The sequence below is a fragment of the Camponotus vicinus genome, unplaced genomic scaffold (genome assembly GCF_025532165.1).
Source record: "Camponotus vicinus isolate PSW18456_S1 unplaced genomic scaffold, iyCamVici1.0 SCAF_10, whole genome shotgun sequence".
NCBI classification, from domain to species: Eukaryota; Metazoa; Arthropoda; class Insecta; order Hymenoptera; family Formicidae; genus Camponotus; species Camponotus vicinus.
The window spans coordinates 9,574,303-9,594,054 of NW_028141946.1; the positions used below are offsets into that span (position 1 = coordinate 9,574,303).

The window sequence follows — 19,752 nt, forward strand, 5'->3', positions numbered from 1 at the left end:
ATTAACTTTTTCTCTACGCATCGATGACGTCTGCCCAAAACCGGCATTTTCTACTGTGTTTCGATCTGTCATTTCTTGTAATTCATAAAGTGCGACGCAAAATGTTGCATAATTATACAGGGTATTTCTTAATAAGTGCGAAAAATTTTAGGACATGATTCTTTGTCGAAAATTAAGGGAGTTTTTCATATAAACATTAAAATGTTCTAATAAAAAATTGAATAGGGGTTGCTAGTTTCATCCCATTATAACAATACGGGAGGCTGAAAAAAATATTAATAAATAATCTTTTTACTGGTAGAAAATATCCACCTAATTTCATTTCTTTAATTTGTTCCAAATTTGAGAAAAAAATAAAAACCTAATTTTTACTCCCATTTTTGGAGGAGTGTAACTCCACAGGGAGGGATGTAGGAGTATATGTTTATATGAAAAACCACCCTTAATTTTCGACAGAGAATCATCTAAAATTTTTCACACTTATTAAGAAACACCCTGTATATCTCGAAATTATATATATGCAATTAGATAATTATTTCTCTTCGCTTTCTTGGAAACCTAAACTATGCTAGCTGTCAAGGCGCATCATGTATGTATATAATTATACAGAAAAGTACTATATTCTTCTAAAAAGTCATTTATTATGTCGAGGGTAAATGTTTCACGACAATTGTCATTAATGCGCTTTACTGTAAAAGGAGGAAATTCAGGATAAATACCCTACGTGACCGAGCTCGCGTCGGTGGAAATAATTCAGAGGCACCTCGACGTGGCCCCGATACTTTACGATAAGCCGGACTAATTAATAACGATTTCGCGTAACCGGTGTGTCGCGAGGTGAAAGGTGCGGCTGTACAGAGGCTTATCTGCCCTTTGTGGCTGCATCGCGTTTGGTAATAGATTATCGTTGATGACACAGTCCTCATCCCTCCCTCTCGTTCCCGAAGCAAGATTTTAGCGGAATAATAATCGCGCGATAAAACCGGACGAGAGGCTGTCGCGCCGGATTACACGAAAGATAATGGAACCGCGCGATAGCTCCACCAAGTGGAAACAATTTCTTTGTGTTAATGGAGAAATTCACATCGTGATGCGCTTAATTCTCCCTCGTTGCTTAAGATAAAGCCCAGCGCAAAGACTATCGTAGACTAAATTCAAAAACTGCACGTTGAATCTTCGTCTAAACATGATGCTCATACTTGCTCTCGATCTTTACTTGAGATTTGTATGGTATATACGGGGTGTCCCAGACTTGACGAATCAGCCGTTAATGGTAGATTCCTGAGATCATTTGGAGACGAAAATTCTAATACCAAAATATTGAGAAATTCAAAATGTCCACACTATTGACTACTGTCGCATAGAAAACACAATCGCGCTCACTGCAGAATTTTATTTTTTATTTTATATTCATCCCTCTATCGATATCGATATTACTGCGCTGTAGGCGGGCCACTTGATGCGCTTTGTCTCTGAGCATAGGAGAACGTAACGCGCTGATTGGTAATCTTTAATCTTTTATAGAGCCGAAACTACATCTTCCTCAACATTTTGGTATTAAGATTTTCGTTTCCAAATGATCTCAGAAATCTACCATCAACGGCTGATTCGTTAAGTCTGGGACACCCTGTATATGGTGGCCGTACAATATACAGTCAACTCTTACGTGCTCTTCTTAATCTACTTTAATTAATTAATTAATTTAAGGTAATTTGATGTTATACTCTAAATATCTCTCGAGATATGTCTTGCCATTTTCGAACTTGAGACGAGAAGATGAAATCGAAGTAGTTCAGAGGCCCGGAGCACGAACGAGGATTCTAGGTCACTCTGTGTAACATCATTCTATTTCTAAGAGAAGGTTCCAATTAGCAAGTATTATCCGCGGCAGAAATTTCCAATTTTCCTTATCGAATTCAAATATCGAGGCTTGCTCGCGTTAAACGTGTTGACGGAACAGCGTCGAGAGGTAAGCATGCGGAAAGTGACTAAATTCCACAAGGAGGATAGATCGTAATATACGTAACTGTACACGACGAGAGGCTTTGATTCTCCGAGAGATAAAAAGAACGCGTAGCATTTTTCGTTTAGTTTCCTCCCCTTTTCTTCCCGTCCCCTGTCTCACCCTTTCGTTCAAACCTCCTCCGCGTTATTTCCTGCGCGAATTTTCGCATACATATCCATCTGAATGAAAAATATTTTATTCATAACGTTAAGTTTCATGTTATACGTTTGTCGCAAGTTCGTCGTATGTAGCAGGAGATGAGGGGGGAGGGATGATAAGTAACGGAATTTTCTGCATTTCGCGACAGAATCTCGCGAAGAATCCTTCTGCAAACTAGCGCGCGCTCATCAAGATAGTTTTGCGACGCGTGTAATGTAACACGGAGCCTCCCCGAAACCGAGTCGTTCGACGCAGGACGAGCGGTCGACGCGAGAGCCACCCCCGAGCTCGCGGGTATCGAGATTCCGGCCGCGCGCGCGCCCCACCCCAGGGAAAGAACCCGGAATTCCGTCGTCGTCGCCGGGTATCCGCGGCGCGCGCGTGTATCAGAGGCGCATCAGGAATTTGGGAACCGAGGGACGAAGGATCTCTCTCTCTTTCCCTCTCGCCTCTCGACGCTGCTCGCGTTGGCGTGGGTCAGTAGACAAGTGACGCCCGGAGGAGGGTGAGACGGAGGGGATGGAAAGGCTGGCGGGATATTCGATATTCCGAGGGCATGGATCGCGCGACGCGCGGGAAGGGATGGCCCTCTGGTGCCACCCTAACGTGGCACGTGGGGCGCTACCAGGTGTTGCCTAGACATCGGGTCGATGCCGAACGCAGGCGCATGTGCGACCGTTCCCCTCGTCCTCCCTTTCCTTCCTCCGTCACCCTCTTCGTCCCTCTTCTCCTCCGTTTTTCCTTCTTCTTCTACCATGCTCTCTCTCTCTCTCTCTCTCTCTCTCTCTCTCTCTCTCTCTCTCTTTCTTTCTCCCTTTCTCTCACTCTTCACTACCTTCCTGCGCTCGTGCCGCGCACACCACCCTCGTTTCTCCTCGTTTTTGCACGAGGGGAGATACACCCCTGCCGTAGTATCGCGCCCCGACGTGTGTGCCACCCTTGCACCATCACCACTACCATCACAGTCGGCGACAACAAGTAGACGACGTATATCGCATCGTCACTATGCAGCCAATCTTCCGTAGGAATTACCATCGGGGTTCTCTCTCTTCCTCTCTCTCTCTCTCTCTCTCTCTTTTTCTTTTGAAACAGGGAGAGAAAAAGAGTTCTTAAACTCGCCAGGAACGAGACTCGGGAACGCAGCACCCTGACCAGCTGCTGTTCCCCCTTCGATTTTTGCGGGAGCCCCGGGATGTGTTCATGTGCGTGTGCATGTGCGTGTACACGCGGCACTGCGCCCGGAAGCGATACGGTGCGATAAACAGCGGCGGAGAGTTTGCTAGGAAGAGATTTACAGATAGCTTAGTATGCGTTGCGTAGCGTAAGAGGTCGATGACCGAAGGATCGACAGTCTTTGCCGGTCGATCGGAAATCTCGTCTCGATTAACTGCACATGTCGCCGTTGACGTAAACGCATTTCGATTTGTATTTGGGATACTGATTCTTATTCATGATTATAAGAGACCAGAGCAAAGTGTAGCAAATTGTAGAGAAAGTTATAAAAAAATGTAGAAAATATTATTATCGATTCTCTGAGAAAAATTATAATGATGTAGCTTGTAAGGTTGAGGAAGCTTGGAATTTTTCTTTATTTATATTAAATAAATTTAAAGAAGAATATAGATATTATATTAATAAGCAAAGTAATTTGAAAAAAATATGACTAAATTGCAAGAATAGTTCACCGCTCTTATTGCGAATAAATGCAACCGCAGTGAATACGAGGTATTACAGCACAGCTTCCTTGCTTTACATTTTTCCAATCTCCTTTTTAAATCGGGCTAGGCGACCCAGTCTACGTAGCGAGCTTTGAAAAAAAAAAATAGGAAAAAATACGCGGTATAACATAAATTCAACTTTACACAAAGCACGAGTGTACGTACTAAGAATACAAAATCATCGTTTATAAGGGTAAAACGAAATATTGCGGTTACAATACATTGCTATGTCGTTTACGATATATTGCCATTTTCAAAAATTAAAAAATTTATGTGCGTGTATTTTTAATAAACGTCAAGTTTTAGCCATAAATTGTGTAGAAATTGTACTGCTGCATAACATTACATACATAGTCTACTTTTCGTGCTAATAAATTAGCTAATCATTAATCTTTCTCTTAGCAAAAATGTCGAGATCAATCATTTATCGCTTTTTATGTTGCAGTAAATTTTAAAATTCCATTCAAGTAAATTCCATCTGATAAATGCAATTTTTAAAATTATTTCCATTTAGATAAATATTTCTCTTAAAAATTTAGTTTGCAAAAAATCTTTTTCTTTCTTAATCGCTTATACTTTGGATTATTATTTTGATGTCTCCACTTTATTAATAAACTATTCGTCTCTAATTAAAGACATTATTTAATTGCATATAACAGAGCACTTTTATACGGATCTTTCTTCTCTAAAAATTCTTCTCGTTTCTTATGCAAGTACAGCGATTAACAGCGATACTTGCGCGATACTGCGCAAACAATTCGCGCCCTACGCCATTGACATCGTCAACACATCGCTCGTCCTCGTGCCACGCGCGCGTGTCACGCATGCACAACCACAACGAGCGACCTGCAGGAATCGAGAACCGACATCAGCACTCTCGAGGGGTAGCTGTGCAACCCCTCGCGCAGACGGACCATCACCATCACTATCAGCAGCAGTAGCAGCAGCAGTAGCAGCAACAGCAGCGCCACCCTTCAATTCCATCCGTAGGGGAGCCGCAACGGAGGGACGCCGGGGGTGCTGCTGACTGGTCGAGTCCGCAGCGGAGCAACGAGAACAACCCCCGCGAGCGCGACGGAGATGGTGATCGTCGCGGAGAAGGGGTAAAGGGCCGGGAGGACGGTAACGCGGAGCGGCAGCGCCACCGACTAAACAGTCGCACCCCGTCGTCGCCGTCGTATTCGAGGCCACCCCCTGTCACTGGCGAGAGCCGCGACAGGGAGCGACCGAAAGAGTAACGGACGGGCGGACGGACGGACGGACGGACGGACAAACGGACGAACGGACGAACGGTCTTGAGTCAGTCAGTCAGTCGGTCGGTCTTCTCGGCAGTCTCGGGGCGCAGAGAAAAGCCACCCCTAACTCACGCACATACACACATACATACAATCACGCGATATATATACACAAGCGCGCCCGCGCGCGGGTTTACACACGTATACACGTACACAGACTACTCGTATACAGACCGCAAACCGCGGAAGAAACGATCCAGGTAGGAGTACCTCGACGATCATCCCTTCGAGCGGAGAGGAGAATCAAATTCAAGCATAGCTCGCAAGAAACGCAGGCCGCGCGTCGGTGGCTGGCATGGTGGCGGTGGTGCATCCGTTTAAGGAGCCGCCCTCGCCGCGCCGATGACGAGGCTGCAGGTCCCACACCAGCGCGTACCACGTAGGACGAAGGCGAAGCCGGCCAACGAGCGGCCACCTAGTCGAGGTGGTTCCGACGTCCACCGGTTTGACGACGGGCCGCAGACACAGACGGCCGGGCCGGGCGACGGACGGGCGCGACGTAGACGTCGGCGTCGCGGTAACGTCGGCGACCACGGCGACGTCCGCGGAAGAGGCGGGGCAGCCAGCAGACGCGACGGCGACGGACGACGCGCCGTAGCCGCGGTTATCGCCAATCGTGACGACATCGGTGGTGCTGCGGTTGGTGCTGCGATTGTTGGTGTTGAACGTGTCGGTGTCGGTGGTGTCTCGCGTAGGTGTTCCGTTCCATCGGGCTTCTCCGAGTCGTCGTCCCTGGTGACTGGACGACGACGACGACTATCATCGCCATCGTCGGCTCCTGGTGCCGCCGCCGGTCGACGCGATCAGCGTCACCACTATGCCACGCTGTCTCATGGCGAAAAAGTGGAAGTGGAATCAGTGGCAGGCCCGCGTGGACGATCAGGCGAACGAGCAGAAGGACGCGACGCCACCCGGGGCCGCGAACCCGCAGGAGCAGCAGGCGCAACACCATCTGCTGCATCAGACCGCGGATGCTATGGAGAAACGGTCGCACAGGCATGAGCCGATCGAGGACGAGGAAATCGACGTGGTCGGGGACGTCGATAATCATCAGGTCGATCATCAGCAGACCTGTTGGGGGCCGCACAGTCCCACGGCGGGGGCTACCGCCCCCAGTCCGCCGCCCCTCAACGCTTCCGGCGCTCTGTACTATCACGGTAAGTTCTCCTCTAAGGGTTCTCCTTTCACTCTGGCAACATAGTCACGCCAATTGCCGCTTTTACATGATGTGTAACGCGAGTGTAGGTTAGACGCGCCACGCCCAAGATCCAAGACTTTTCTTGTTGGATTCGCATAAAAGGCAGAATCCTTTCTTTTCTTTTTTTTTCTTGTTCTCTTTTTTTTTGGTAGAGGCCTCCCGCTAGCTTTGGCATCTGGTGCAGTCTGGCCATGCGTCGAGCACGCAGGGTGACACACCCGCCTATTACAGACGCTAGCGTGCGCTATAGACAGATATTGCGGTAGCTGCTAAACGCGCCATGTCATTATACGATTGTCCCTAGAAAATGCGGAAAGATAAGTTTGTCAACGACCGCAGCACAACAAGCGTTTCCATGCTTTCCCGTGGAAAACCATTCGCGAAATCCATGTGTTCGCACATGTATATACGTATGTACGTACATGGCGACACACCCGTCTGTAGATCGTCGATCACGTCGACGATCACGTTTGGCACCCTTAACGTTGAGTCATGATTCCGATATGTCATTGTAAGCTATTGTAGTCAAGAGCTATTTCGTCCATCGTATTTATTGAGCTCTCAATCAGACAGGGAGGAAACTGACTGCGTTTTGACGTCGTTGGTTGTTGTGTAACCACAGCTATCCAGAATGGTCAAATTGCTTTTATGACGTAGATGAATACGCCTACGATATCGGATTATGTCAAGAGCAGACTGTTTGTTGAATATCCTTGCGCTATGAAACTTGTTTTATAATTATATATTTTGCTTTGTACGTAATAACTTCCCATAAATTTCACACGAATTACACGAATTAATTGTATTACGCGAATAAAAAGGAATTCTGAATTTTAATTTGTTTTCTATTATCAATTTCTTCAAAATTATTTTTTCAACACAACGAAAATTTGAGACCTGTATTATGCTACATCACATCTGTATTAATCACATTTTTGCGTGGAAGAGACAATAAAGAATAAATTAGTCGATTTTTTTTCTGTTAATTGAAAATGTCATCATTTTTTAACGTCAAATACTATGAGATAAAATTATTATACATATTTATGTATTTGTTATTTATTTATAAAAAATGCGAAGGCTCTTGCATGAAATTATTCTATAAAAATTAAACGTACTTTAAAACTTTTGCGTGCATGTGAATAAATCACCGATGCTTTAATCATTCATAGGTATTCTTAAAAGCCAGAAATATAAAGTAACAACTTCCTTTTACCTCATTTATGCTGCTTATAGGCAGTAGATTGCGCACGTGTTCACACAATGGCGCAAATGACGTTATGTAACAAGTGTTCTCTTTATCACTGCGTCACGATTTGAGTACAATCGCGCTCGTTCTGCCAATTTTTGCAACTGGAATTTCAGATTTGACAGTGTCACAATATTTACCCCAAAACAAAAATTAAATAATATACTTATTATTAATAAATACTTAAAAATATTTATAATTAACATTATATAATTTTATAATTAATGAAAAATTTTCTAATGTGAAAAATATCTTATAACAAAGATCCAAGTTTATACAACAGAAAGTTTTGTGCATGATTCATTGTGTGAACCCTTATTTAGATTAACGTTTATTATAGATACACCTATAAACAGACTCTATAACAGAATTATAAGAAGAAAAAAAGCAAGTCGTATAAAAGTTTATCTATCACCACAGAGGTTAAATTTTCAACAGGATTACAATCACGTAAGAAAAATGTAAGAATATACATTCACTATATATATTCACAGGTTTCTTTGACCTTGACTTTCTTATTGTACAATTAACGATTGGTTCTTACTTGTTTGATAAGGTAATATATACATAAAAAATGATAAAGTCTTTGATAAAGTCGCCGTTCTGATCGTGAGATAAAATGGTGTGAGGGCATAATATTTCTTACAGCAAAAAATATCTCGGAAGAAAAATTACTACATTAATTCTTAAATTATTGTGGAAGATGTAATCTAATAAAAATAAATTTAACTCATTAATTATTTCGATAAAATTTATTTAAAATTGTCGATAAAATTTTAATCTATATATATTTTTATGTTTATTCAGACATCAAATATAATATTTATAATCAATATTTTATTTTAAGAATAGACGAATATTATTTTGTTATTTATTCAAAACGCGACAAGTTTATTTTGCGTCCACTTTTCTTTTTTTTATAATTTTAAATACTTTTATTATCACATAAAAATATTGGCAAATGTTTATTCTAAGACAAAAATTAATATTAACAACTATCGCAAATAATTTAACGGCATAAAAGTATAAATTTTTATTTAATTATAAATAATTTGATAGATCAAGTATAATATATTTATACTTGCTGTTTGTTTTGCGCTCACAGGGTCGATAAAGATCAAAGGCGATAAATCTACAGGAATGTGCGGAATGTTCATTCAAGGTATATAAATATGCTTTATGGGCTATATCTGTGATCTGCGATAGATAACGTAGATATAGAGAATTCACTTAGAATTCATAGATAATTCATATCACTTTACACCGTTCTATATAATGATTTTATTATTTCCTAATTGTAAGAGGTTAAATCAGATAGAACCAGTAATTACGTCATACCAATCGATAAAAATGTAATTTAATTAGATACTTTGGATAAGATTATATTCTCTTTGTTATAATAAAAACAAATTATTTTTCACTTTTATTATCGATACATCATCATAATAATAAATCTCTGTATAGTTGTTTAGTTGTATGTTTTTCATTAATTTTTCATTAAATGAGAGAAATCATAAAGTATAAATACAAGTATCATATAAATCAAATTTTACATCGCCTTTCGATAAATAAATACAATATGGTACGGTAATAAAATATAAATCTCATTTTTTTCTTCGTTATGTCTTTTATAAAGACTATCTCTCTTACATTCTGCGATAAATTGCGTGCGGCTAGTGACGAAATATGTAAATTAATTAATAGAGAACACAAATACGATCCATTAATTTCTACGATCGTTTTAAAATTGTATCTGCGCGATTTCATTATTCTATAATCTTCGATAGAGAAGGGACAAAACGAAGAAAGAAACTCGACGTTAATGTTAATCGCAACGGAGATTTTTATCGGTCTTTAAAAGAGCCTAGAATCAACGGACTCGTGGGAGCGCGTGGGAGCGTTCATTCGCTGTTATTGATTCCCCCCTCCGCCCTATACGACCCTTTTGCAACCCCTCCACCCTTCTCGCTCCACAACTGCTGCGCTCCTTTTGCTGTTGATGAAATGCACTTGCAGACATGGCCATTCTCTTTTAGCTCTGTGTTGACTTCCCTTTATTTCAGCCAATAATAGATACGCGCCAGCTGATCGATCGCACGCGAGCAGCACACTTTTCTGATTTATTCGCCTTCCAGTGTTCCGTTTTCCCCTAGAACCCTCGTCTATTTAGGGGAAAAGTAGTGTTGAAATAGGATGTTCGGTAAGGAACACGTTTGACGCACGTGACGGTCGAAAACTTAAGCAATTTATCCTTGTAAAAACTTAGGAATCTGTTTTCCAACTGTGACTGATTCAAAACAAAAGTATTTTCATCAATTTTCCAGCCTCAAAATAATCTTGTTTCTCAGCAAATTTTTAATAAATTTGAAGTTAAAGAGAAAAAAGGCATACATAGTTACTAAGATATTCGATATTAAATCTTAAGATGCAAAAAAATCTACGTCAAAATTAAATTTTAATAAAACAAATTATATTAATCTTCAACAGAAATATATATTGTTTTGTTTATCAAATATTATCAAACATTAGTTTAATAAAATATAGATAATTGATCTAAAAATAATAAATCATTATTGCAAAAAAGGCAGTAGACATAAAAAAATTTTTCAATAATAAGCAAAATTTTACAAATTAACTTAATTTATTATTAACTTAAGCAATTTATCCTTGTAAAAACTTAGAAATCTGTTTTTCAACTGTGACTGATTCAAAACAAAAGTATTTTCATCAATTTTGTATCCAGCCTCAAAATAATCTTGTTTCTCAGCAAATTTTTAATAAATTTGAAGTTAAAGAGAAAAAAGACATACATAGTTACTAAGATATTCGATATTAAATCTTAAGATGCAAAGAAATCTACGTCAAGAATTAAATTTTAATAAAACAAATTATATTAATCTTTAACAGAAATATATATTGTTTTGTTTATCAAATATTATCAAACATTAGTTTAATAAAATGATAATTGATCTAAAAATAATAAATCATTATTGCAAAAAAGGCAGTAGACATAAAAAAATTTTTCAATAATAAGCAAAATTTTACAAATTCTTGATCATTAAATCTTTGGTTTGATACAAAATTATTGTTTGTTATCATTTCCACATCATTATTTTCGTAATACAATGAGACATAGACACATGGACAAGTCTAATATTTTTAGCTATTAATATATGTTTGTTTTCAAAAGTTACATTCTTTGAAAAAGAAATAATCAAATTTTTTGGATTATTTATAGGAAAATTAGAGCGTCTTTTTGTCATAACGGCTGATTCAATTCAAATTGCCGAAACGTTTAAATCAGAGATAGTAGCACTCGTTAATTAATCCCTACATAATATAGTGTGTTCGCTGCTTATGGAACAGACTTTCGCGTTACGTAACCAGCTGGACGGCACGCGTATCGATTTCACGGCGAAAGTCGTCCGTTGCGTGTTTTATCTACATTCTCGGGAGCAATAAAAGAAACACAAATAGGATTTAGACGGCATCAATAACTAATAACGAGGTAACATTCGAATTGCAAGTAGCAGCAATTTAAAGCCATGCGGTAGACGCGAATCTATCCAAAACTGTTTTCGAGATTTGCAAATCCCAAAGATTCATGACTCATATCTATTCTAAATTCATACCGTTAATAGTATCACAATAATTTTGCTCTTTTATGTTATATCACTTAATTATTTTTAACGTTGATATTAAAAGTTAATATAACAATACGCAGTCTGCGATTCGATAGCTTATTGTAAGTTTTTATCATTGAATTCTACCGAGTGTCATCCAATCATATCATAATATTAAATTATTAAAATTCCAATCAATTCGTAATAGCATTACAGTTTATAAATTTATTTATAAATTGTTTATAATTTTTATTTATAAATTAAAATTATCTAGAAAATTATCTAAAATTATGTACAAGAAACTATGAAAATATTATCTAATTAAGAAAAAAAATATTGTCATTTAAATAAATTCGCTCTTCGCGCGAAAAAACTTTGGACATCCAGGAAGCGGGGTAGTTTAACAAGCTGGTATTTTAATTGAAAATTAGAGTTGAATAATATATGTTTCTTGCACGTATATAACGGCGCTGGAAATGAGAGTGCTCGAGGAAAAAAACGTCGTTATATACACGAGGCGCTATTTGCGCACATTTCGCATGAATCTTTCGCGGTCCTTCCCAGCAACAGCAGCGGCGCGTATTTCGCCCTTCATCCCCTCTTTCCCTCCCCCACCCCCTCGGAACCGCCCCTGCGCAACAGCGAGCGGCGCGCAACAGATACAACATTGCGTTATTATACACCCCCGCGTTCACGTGTCGCGCCATCACCACTACCTCCTACTGCACACAACCGACTTTTTTCTCCATCCCCCTTTATACCCGTTAATGACCGTATACGGTGGAAACAGCTGGCGCACAGGAAATGAAACGCCACGCAACTCGTGAGTGATTCACGAATTCAAATATTCATACCGCCGAGAGACGAATGAGATGTTATACCGTGCGTGCACGTCGCGCCCTCGCCACCCTTTCGTCGTTATATTACGAGGGGGTGTTTTTCATTTGAGAAGAAACTCACGACCGATTATTATAAATTAAATAGCAGTCGCCGTATCTGTTTCCATTAGGGACATTCCGATGCATCTTCTAATATTTAATGTCATGTGCTTGATCGGACTTTATGTCGTGTCATCGTGAATGCGATCTATATGTGCTATCTAATCTATTGAGCGCGAATAAAATTTTAGATACCACCGATAAATTGCGTAATAACAGATACTTATGTAGTATAGACGACACAATAAATAAAAATTCAAAATTATAATTATCGATGATTTAATAAATTTAGTAAAAAATTAGCGAAAGATACAGAGTACGATAAAACCGAAAACTGCTTAATTTTTTCATTGCGAGAGACATGAAATAAATTACCGCGATGACCAAATATAAATAGAGCCCTTTTACGATTCCGACTGTATCTCGTAGCTTGTACGAGCGGTAGAGTAATAACTTTCGGCTTAAAACAAATGGAAGATAAGACCCCTCAAGAGCGCAGCCTAATCAAATAAAACTACCACCGCCTATCTCTGTGGATTAATCTACTCGCTACCCATTTCTAGGCTACACGCACGAGGCATGGATCAACCACGAAGAGCCGCCCAAGTACGCGACGCTGCGCTCAGCGGCGGAATTGGCGCGTCCGGTAGCTCCGTCGCCGCCGCCCCCGGTTGCGCAGCAGGAGCTACCGGTCCCGGTACTGACCGGGCCGAGCCTGCATCAAGTGCCGTCGCATCAAACCACGAGTCCATCGTCGTCTCCGTCGTCGTCGTCGCCATCGTCGTCGTCCGTCACATCGCTGTGCCTGCCGCCGCGCAAGAGCCTCTCGATGTCCTTCACCAGCACCGGCACGGCGCTATCCTTACCGCCCAAGAAGAAGGACATCTACCGTCCTTACAGCCTGCAACCGATCTCCGAGATACGCACCTCCGCCGAGGAGGACCTGTCGGCCGCGCAGGCCATCCTGGATCTCAGCGCGTCGCCCGCCGCGCCCACGCACTCTGTTTTTATTCATACTCTATCACCGCCGCCGCCACCGCCGCCGCCGCCGCCGCCGCCGCTGCCGCCGCCGCCCGCCGCGCCGAACGCGACCGCGACTGCGCAGCAGCAGCAGCAGCAGCAGCAGCAGCAGCAGCTGCAACCGGCACCGACGGCGGGAACGCAGCAACCTATACCGGTCTCCGTGCTGGTGCCGGTGCCCAGTTCGCAGACCAATCAGCTGCGCCAACAGGAGCAGACACCGCCACAGCCGCAGTCGCCAGCAACCGCGGAGGCCACCGGCGGAAACTGCAACGTCAGCAGGGATAGGTAAGTCTACTGCCTGTCGTCGATCAATCATTTCGAGTTCTTCGCGTTCGTTAAGGGGATCCCTCATTGAACGGCGAACTCTTACACGATTACAGCGCCCTCTAATCTTCATCTCGTATCTCTCTCTATCACTTATTTATAAAGAAGATGCACTGCTTTTTCTACTCTACTTTACCAACATTTCAGGTACATACGACTGAAATTTTTGGGCATATGCCATTTATTAATTAGACTACTAAACTCAATTTTTACAGTTCCTCAAGTTTTTATTGTGCAGTCCGCTATTGGGTATGCTATTGTTTTATGCATAAAAGCTACAGAACATTTATACAAGGCTAATGTCATTACCCATATAGCACACAAAGATTGCATACACATTGCAGCAATCTTTCACCGCAATATTGCAATGTTGCAAATTCACTGCAAAATGTTGCTGCATCATTGTTGTGGGATTGCAGCAACGTTAAAATGTCCGCTTTTAGGAATATTGCAATGTAAGATTGTAGCAATGTTACGGTGCAACGTATTTGTAATATTAAAACGCGTTTTGCTACAAATGCAGACACCGTTTTAAATTTAATAAATAAACTTTGAAAATATAAAAAAATGTTTAAGAAAGATAGGAAAAAATGCCTTTAAAAAAACATCTATTAGTGTTTTTTATTAGATGTTTCTTAAATATTTATCTCAATAATATACATATAATTATTTAACATACATTCGACACCAAAATATTTTAATTCGTGCAATAAATGAACTATTTCCTATTTATCCATTCAATTAAGAAAAATCTGTTTAATATTCTGAAACCCAATGAAGGATCCAGATTATTAAACAAATTATTTGTTTAATAATCTAGATCCCTCATTAGGATTCAGAATATTAAATAAATCAAGTCAGTTTATCAGAAATTAAACTGACACAAGACAAGAAATATAATTACTACATTAGTCCTTTGTAGACCTTATACCCACTTTAGATGATCTAAGGAGTCGATAAATAAATATATAATTTTATACTTTTTTCTTTTTCTCAGTATATAATCGGCTTCCCCATATCCGTTTACATCTATACTTCAACCGTAGAGAAGAATTTTTAATTCTATGTAGGCAATAAAAAATGGCACATGCCCAAAAATTACAGTGTTTTGTCGATAAAATAGATAGATTGAGGGATCGCCTTAAGGGGATCCTAAAGTCTGTTTTATCGACAAAAACGCCGTAATTTTCGGACGTGTGCCATTTTTTATTGCCTGTATAGAATTAAAAATCCTTCTCCAGAATTGAAGTATACACGCAAACGGACACGTGAAAATTCTATATAGTATGAGATTTTATATTGATAAAGAAAATAAGTATAAAATTACATTTTTATTTATCGACTTCTTAAATCAACATGGCGTCAGAGCTGTCAACTTGTACAAATATTAGCTTCTTATAAAAGTTTTATAGCTTTTATGCATAAAACTGTAGTTTTCACGATTATGTACTGCACCATAGAACATTGTCGAACTATAAAAACTGAATTTAATTGCCTAATTAATAAATGGCATTCTTCCAAAAATGTCAGTCCGTATGTACCTGAAATATCGGTAAAGTAGAGTGAAGGAAAAAGCAGTGCATCTTCTTTATAAATAACGTGATAGAGAGAGATACGGGATGAGGATTAGATGAGGGCGCTGTAATTGTGTAAGAGTTCGCCGTTCAGTTTAGGATCCCCTTAAAGCTTTTGAATGCGAATCGTCACAATAATGTCTGTCCAACAGCTCCGGCAGCAAGACTGTCGCCTACACCTACGAGGCCTTCTTCGTGTCCGATGGCCGATCGAAACGTCGCGGTGGCAGCGGCAGCAACAATAACGGCGCCGCCGTGCCCGACAAGGAGGCGGCCCAGCCGGACAGGCCCAAGTTCACGTGCACCGAGTGCGGCAAGCAGTACGCCACGTCGTCGAACCTGTCGCGGCACAAGCAGACGCATCGCAGTCTCGACTCGCAGTCGGCCAAGAAGTGCATCCACTGCGGCAAGGCTTACGTCAGCATGCCCGCCCTGGCGATGCACGTGCTCACGCACAAGCTCGCCCACAGTTGTGGCGTATGCGGCAAGATGTTCTCGCGACCCTGGCTGCTGCAGGGTCATCTGCGCAGCCACACCGGCGAGAAGCCGTACGGATGCGCCCACTGCGGCAAGGCGTTCGCCGACCGCTCGAATCTGCGGGCGCACATGCAGACCCACTCGGCCGACAAAAACTACGAGTGCTCGAGGTGCCACAAGACCTTCGCCCTCAAGTCCTATTTGAACAAGCATCTGGAGTCGGCGTGTCTGCGCGACGAGGAGATGCAGCAACAGCAGCATGCCGGTAACAGTGCCACGCAGCATCAACAGAACACCAATCGAGGCTTGTAGCAGCGCTTCGAGAAGGGGAACAACGACGCCACGAGGATCGAGGGATCGAGAAAGAGCTAGCGGTGCCACGTGATCGCTGCTTGATCGCGAAGAGGCACGAGGATACGAAGAGCAAGGGAGGAGATATAAGGTTTGCCGTAGATTTTAAGTAGAAAAGTGCCAGTAGAGACAGAAATGAGAGTTAGAGAGAGAGAGAAAGCGTGAGAGAGAAAGAGAGAAAAGATGCAAAAGAAAGAATGACGCGAGTAAAGAGTTAGAAGGAACGAAAGGGAGCAAAAGAGAGGGAGAGCGTGAGTTTATTAATAATGTCTAACATTAATAAAAACGTCCAGTAATGTTAAGTCGTAAAAGAAAAAAAACACGTCGAACGATGACGTCCACACTGCAGAGTCTAGTCACTCTAGTCGATTATATACCTATTACATTATGATATTATATTATTATATATATATATTATAGTATATATATAAATATACGTGTATATATATATATATATATATATATATATATATATATATATATTTACTAGCGCGTACGATAGTCCGCGAGCTCGTTACGAAGACACTATTTATTAATACTTAGCTGCCTAAATTAAAGAAAGGGAAACGAAGAATAAACCGAGAGAGATTTACAGGATCCATGAATCGCGATTCGCGCGCCCATCGAATCTGGATCGCGGCGTAGCCTCGATCCTTTTTACGCATTTCGCTATCACGATCGAGATTGCCGAATCGCCGTAACATCGAGACGCGCAGGTGTGATCGACGACTGGCCAAGCAACTCGCCGATTTTCATTTTGTAAAGAGAGAAGACCTGGAGAAACCTTTCGAAATGATACCGCGTATATTTTCAGCGGTGACAAAAATCACCGGATCGATTGAAAATTAATCCGTCTCTGCTGCTGTCGGTATCTTTAAGTAAATAGTTGGCTTTAAACAGCTGTTATTTGGAGTTGTGCATTTCCACAAATATTAAATATACTATTTAAATAATTATAACATAATTAATATGACGCGACGTGCGTTAAAATCATGGTTGTTTAAAGTTGCTCGAAGCTACTGTAGAAGTGCAGGAAGGGTTAATGGTCGTTCGGTGGATGCGCTCCTTTAAAAATTTCCTCGAGTTTAATCCATTGGGATAGAACGAAAGCTACGGCTAATCGATAAGCACAATAACCGCACAGCGATTGTACCCGCAAGCCAACTTGCGACACGTCGCCTTTGACTGACGCGTGAATAAAGGCCGGGCAAAGTGTCTTTGAAGATTCTGAGGGTACGCATTAAACGGAAAACTTTATGCTTCATGGCATCCCCTCTTCTATATCTTCTTTTATATCGAGTCAAAGTCCGCACACCTGCGTATCTCGCACGATTATGCGATTTACGACGCGCGCGTTTCAGCTACGGAGCGAGGAGCGAGATGTCGAATCAGCGACGGAAAATCGTGCGTAAGAAATATATCGTAGAGAAAATATCGTGGTCTCTCTCGCGATCGATCGATCGCGAACGCGAACGCGCGAACGATGCCGTATTATAAAACGGATCCTCACAACGTACACACGTACTTAGAGCAAATTCGAGTAATAGACGCGTGTAACACATTGTTATACAACACATATTTTATAGAGGCAATATAAGAAAAAATAAATAAATAAATAAATAAATATGACGCGACAAGTACGGTCAAAGCAATGTTTCGACACAACGAATTATATAATTATACATATAGAGGCAAACATCGAAGTTTAACCAAGTTTTGAGCAAGAACCGATGATATGCTTATATGCATGATGGAGAACGATCGCCCGATCCACACCCCCTGGAGTGTCTCTCGTATTGATCGATTTTGACAGCGAGAATCCTGGAGTCGAATCAACATTTCGTTAAAGTAATAACGTTCGTTTTGCGACTTTTGTAAGATCGTTATTTTTTAAGTCGATGGAGAATAATTTTCGAAACTGTTTTATTATAAAAAATATCTTTTATCACATATTTAGTTATATTTGTCATATTTATGTGGATTCCTGCATTCGCGTTGCACATAATAATATTTCTTTTATTGAATATTAAATCACAATATTCAGACAAAATTAATTAATTCCATGCGATGCATTCGTTTGTGCATTCAATATTTAATCACGAAAAAACGATTAATCACGTCTGCTGATGAATATACAACATTAGATGCAGATCAATGTATCGAGTTATGCGAACGGAATAAATTTGTTTGTATCGTTTTATAATTAGACCATTTATTTAAATCGTGTAAAATAATAATTATTAATTTTTCAATAACGCAATTAATTAATTTTTATTTGAAAATGAAATTTTAAATCCAGTAAAATTATGTCGTATTTTATCACGAATGTGAAATAATTTTTATCCAATGAGAAAAAGAATGTGATAAACGAGCGATCGGCGGGGTGTGGATCCGCGCTTTAAAGTCGCGCCCACAGCTCTCTAAAAGAAATAATAACTAAACAATAAAACAATTATAATGGCCGACGAGCAAAACGGGCGATCCGCCCGATTCTTCTTTTTCTTTTTTTGCATCGATTATATTGCGAAAGAGCGCGATAACGTATTTCGCATGTACAGTAGAGAGAAGCTCGCCGCCAAAGAAAGTCGCAAGGAAAACAGAACGGAGAACAATATTTTTCGCGTAGCTCGTTCGATTGGATCGATTCTTAGGATCGGTTAGCAATGCTTGACGCGCAACGCGCTTGAGCTTGTTCAATTTTTCTTTTCCTTTCATTTAATTCCATCTCGCGCGGCACTAGCCACTGATAAATACGCGCCATGCTGTGCTATTAATGCGTACATACATATAAATAATATGCGGCTTTAGAGCAATAAACGATTAAGCAATAATAACTTATTCGCGTAGCGCACACAACGAAAATCCGCAATATTGCGCGCCAATCGCGCTTTACTCGCATATGTATATCTCGTACATAACGTCTCTTTGTTGTTTAATTTGTATTTTTTTTCTGTGTTACTTAACACTCGTTTATATCGTACTCTTCGTTCTACGTTTTCTTGTACGTTTTCTTGTACGTCGAAAATATCATTACTTTTTCAACAGTCATTATAATTATTCTTACAATTAGTCGTAATTATTTGTATTTATTATTGACGGATTTCAAGATATTGAAATATGTGAGAATATATTAATACATGCATATAAAAAATATACATAATTTTTGGAGATATGTAAAATGTTACCAATTTTTAAGTACTTTGCATATCTCAGATTTGTGATTCGAGCCATTTCGTTTGAATGTGTGTGTATTGTTATGTATATCACAATATCTTGGCAAGCTGTCATGTATTTATTGATGTTAATATTAATATTATCACATCTCATTATATTATTTTATTATTATCTCTCACTTTATATTATTATTATTTATTATTATTTATTAGATTATTATTACTATTATTATTATGCTAGTACAACGATTCGATACAACGATCGATATCCATATGTTACAAGCAAAAAAGCTAAAACATGTGCAATTTCCATTCTGATTTGTAGGTGGAAACGCCAGCATTCCGTGCGATAAGCTACTTTACTTAAGGTAGTGTCTCGCGTGTATAGTTGCTAGTCAATACACTTAAACTTCCGAATCATGATAATATATATGCATATATATATAGCACATACACACACACATACACACACGTACATTTATATAAATATATATTATAATATACGTATAAATACAGAACGTCCCCTCGCTAGAAGCAAACCAATTTTCGACCTTTACTAGAAGAAGAAAAAAAAGCATAATGAGGCAATTGAACAATATTTAAAAGTAGCCATCTTATTTCATTCTACAGATTTCTACTTTTCAC

The 19,752-nt window shown here is 40.1% G+C and overlaps 1 protein-coding gene across 1 annotated transcript; it reads left to right on the forward strand.

Annotated features, from left to right (window-relative positions):
- The first annotated feature begins 5,068 nt into the window (after positions 1-5,068).
- Scrt (scratch) lies at positions 5,069-16,353 on the forward strand. Its single transcript, XM_083080118.1, has 3 exons — positions 5,069-6,334; positions 12,749-13,493; positions 15,259-16,353. The coding sequence occupies exons 1-3, from the start codon at positions 5,995-5,997 to the stop codon at positions 15,893-15,895; spliced, it is 1,722 nt and encodes a 573-aa protein (XP_082936244.1). The 5' UTR covers positions 5,069-5,994; the 3' UTR covers positions 15,896-16,353.
- Positions 16,354-19,752: the final 3,399 nt, after the last annotated feature.

Coding starts and splice junctions, on each gene's coding strand:
- Scrt (XM_083080118.1), top strand. CDS start 5,995: ATGCCACGCTGTCTCATGGCGAAAAAGTGGAAGTGGAATCAGTGGCAG. Junction 6,335..12,748: donor CGGCGCTCTGTACTATCACG/GTAAGTTCTCCT, acceptor ACCCATTTCTAG/GCTACACGCACGAGGCATGG. Junction 13,494..15,258: donor TGCAACGTCAGCAGGGATAG/GTAAGTCTACTG, acceptor TCTGTCCAACAG/CTCCGGCAGCAAGACTGTCG.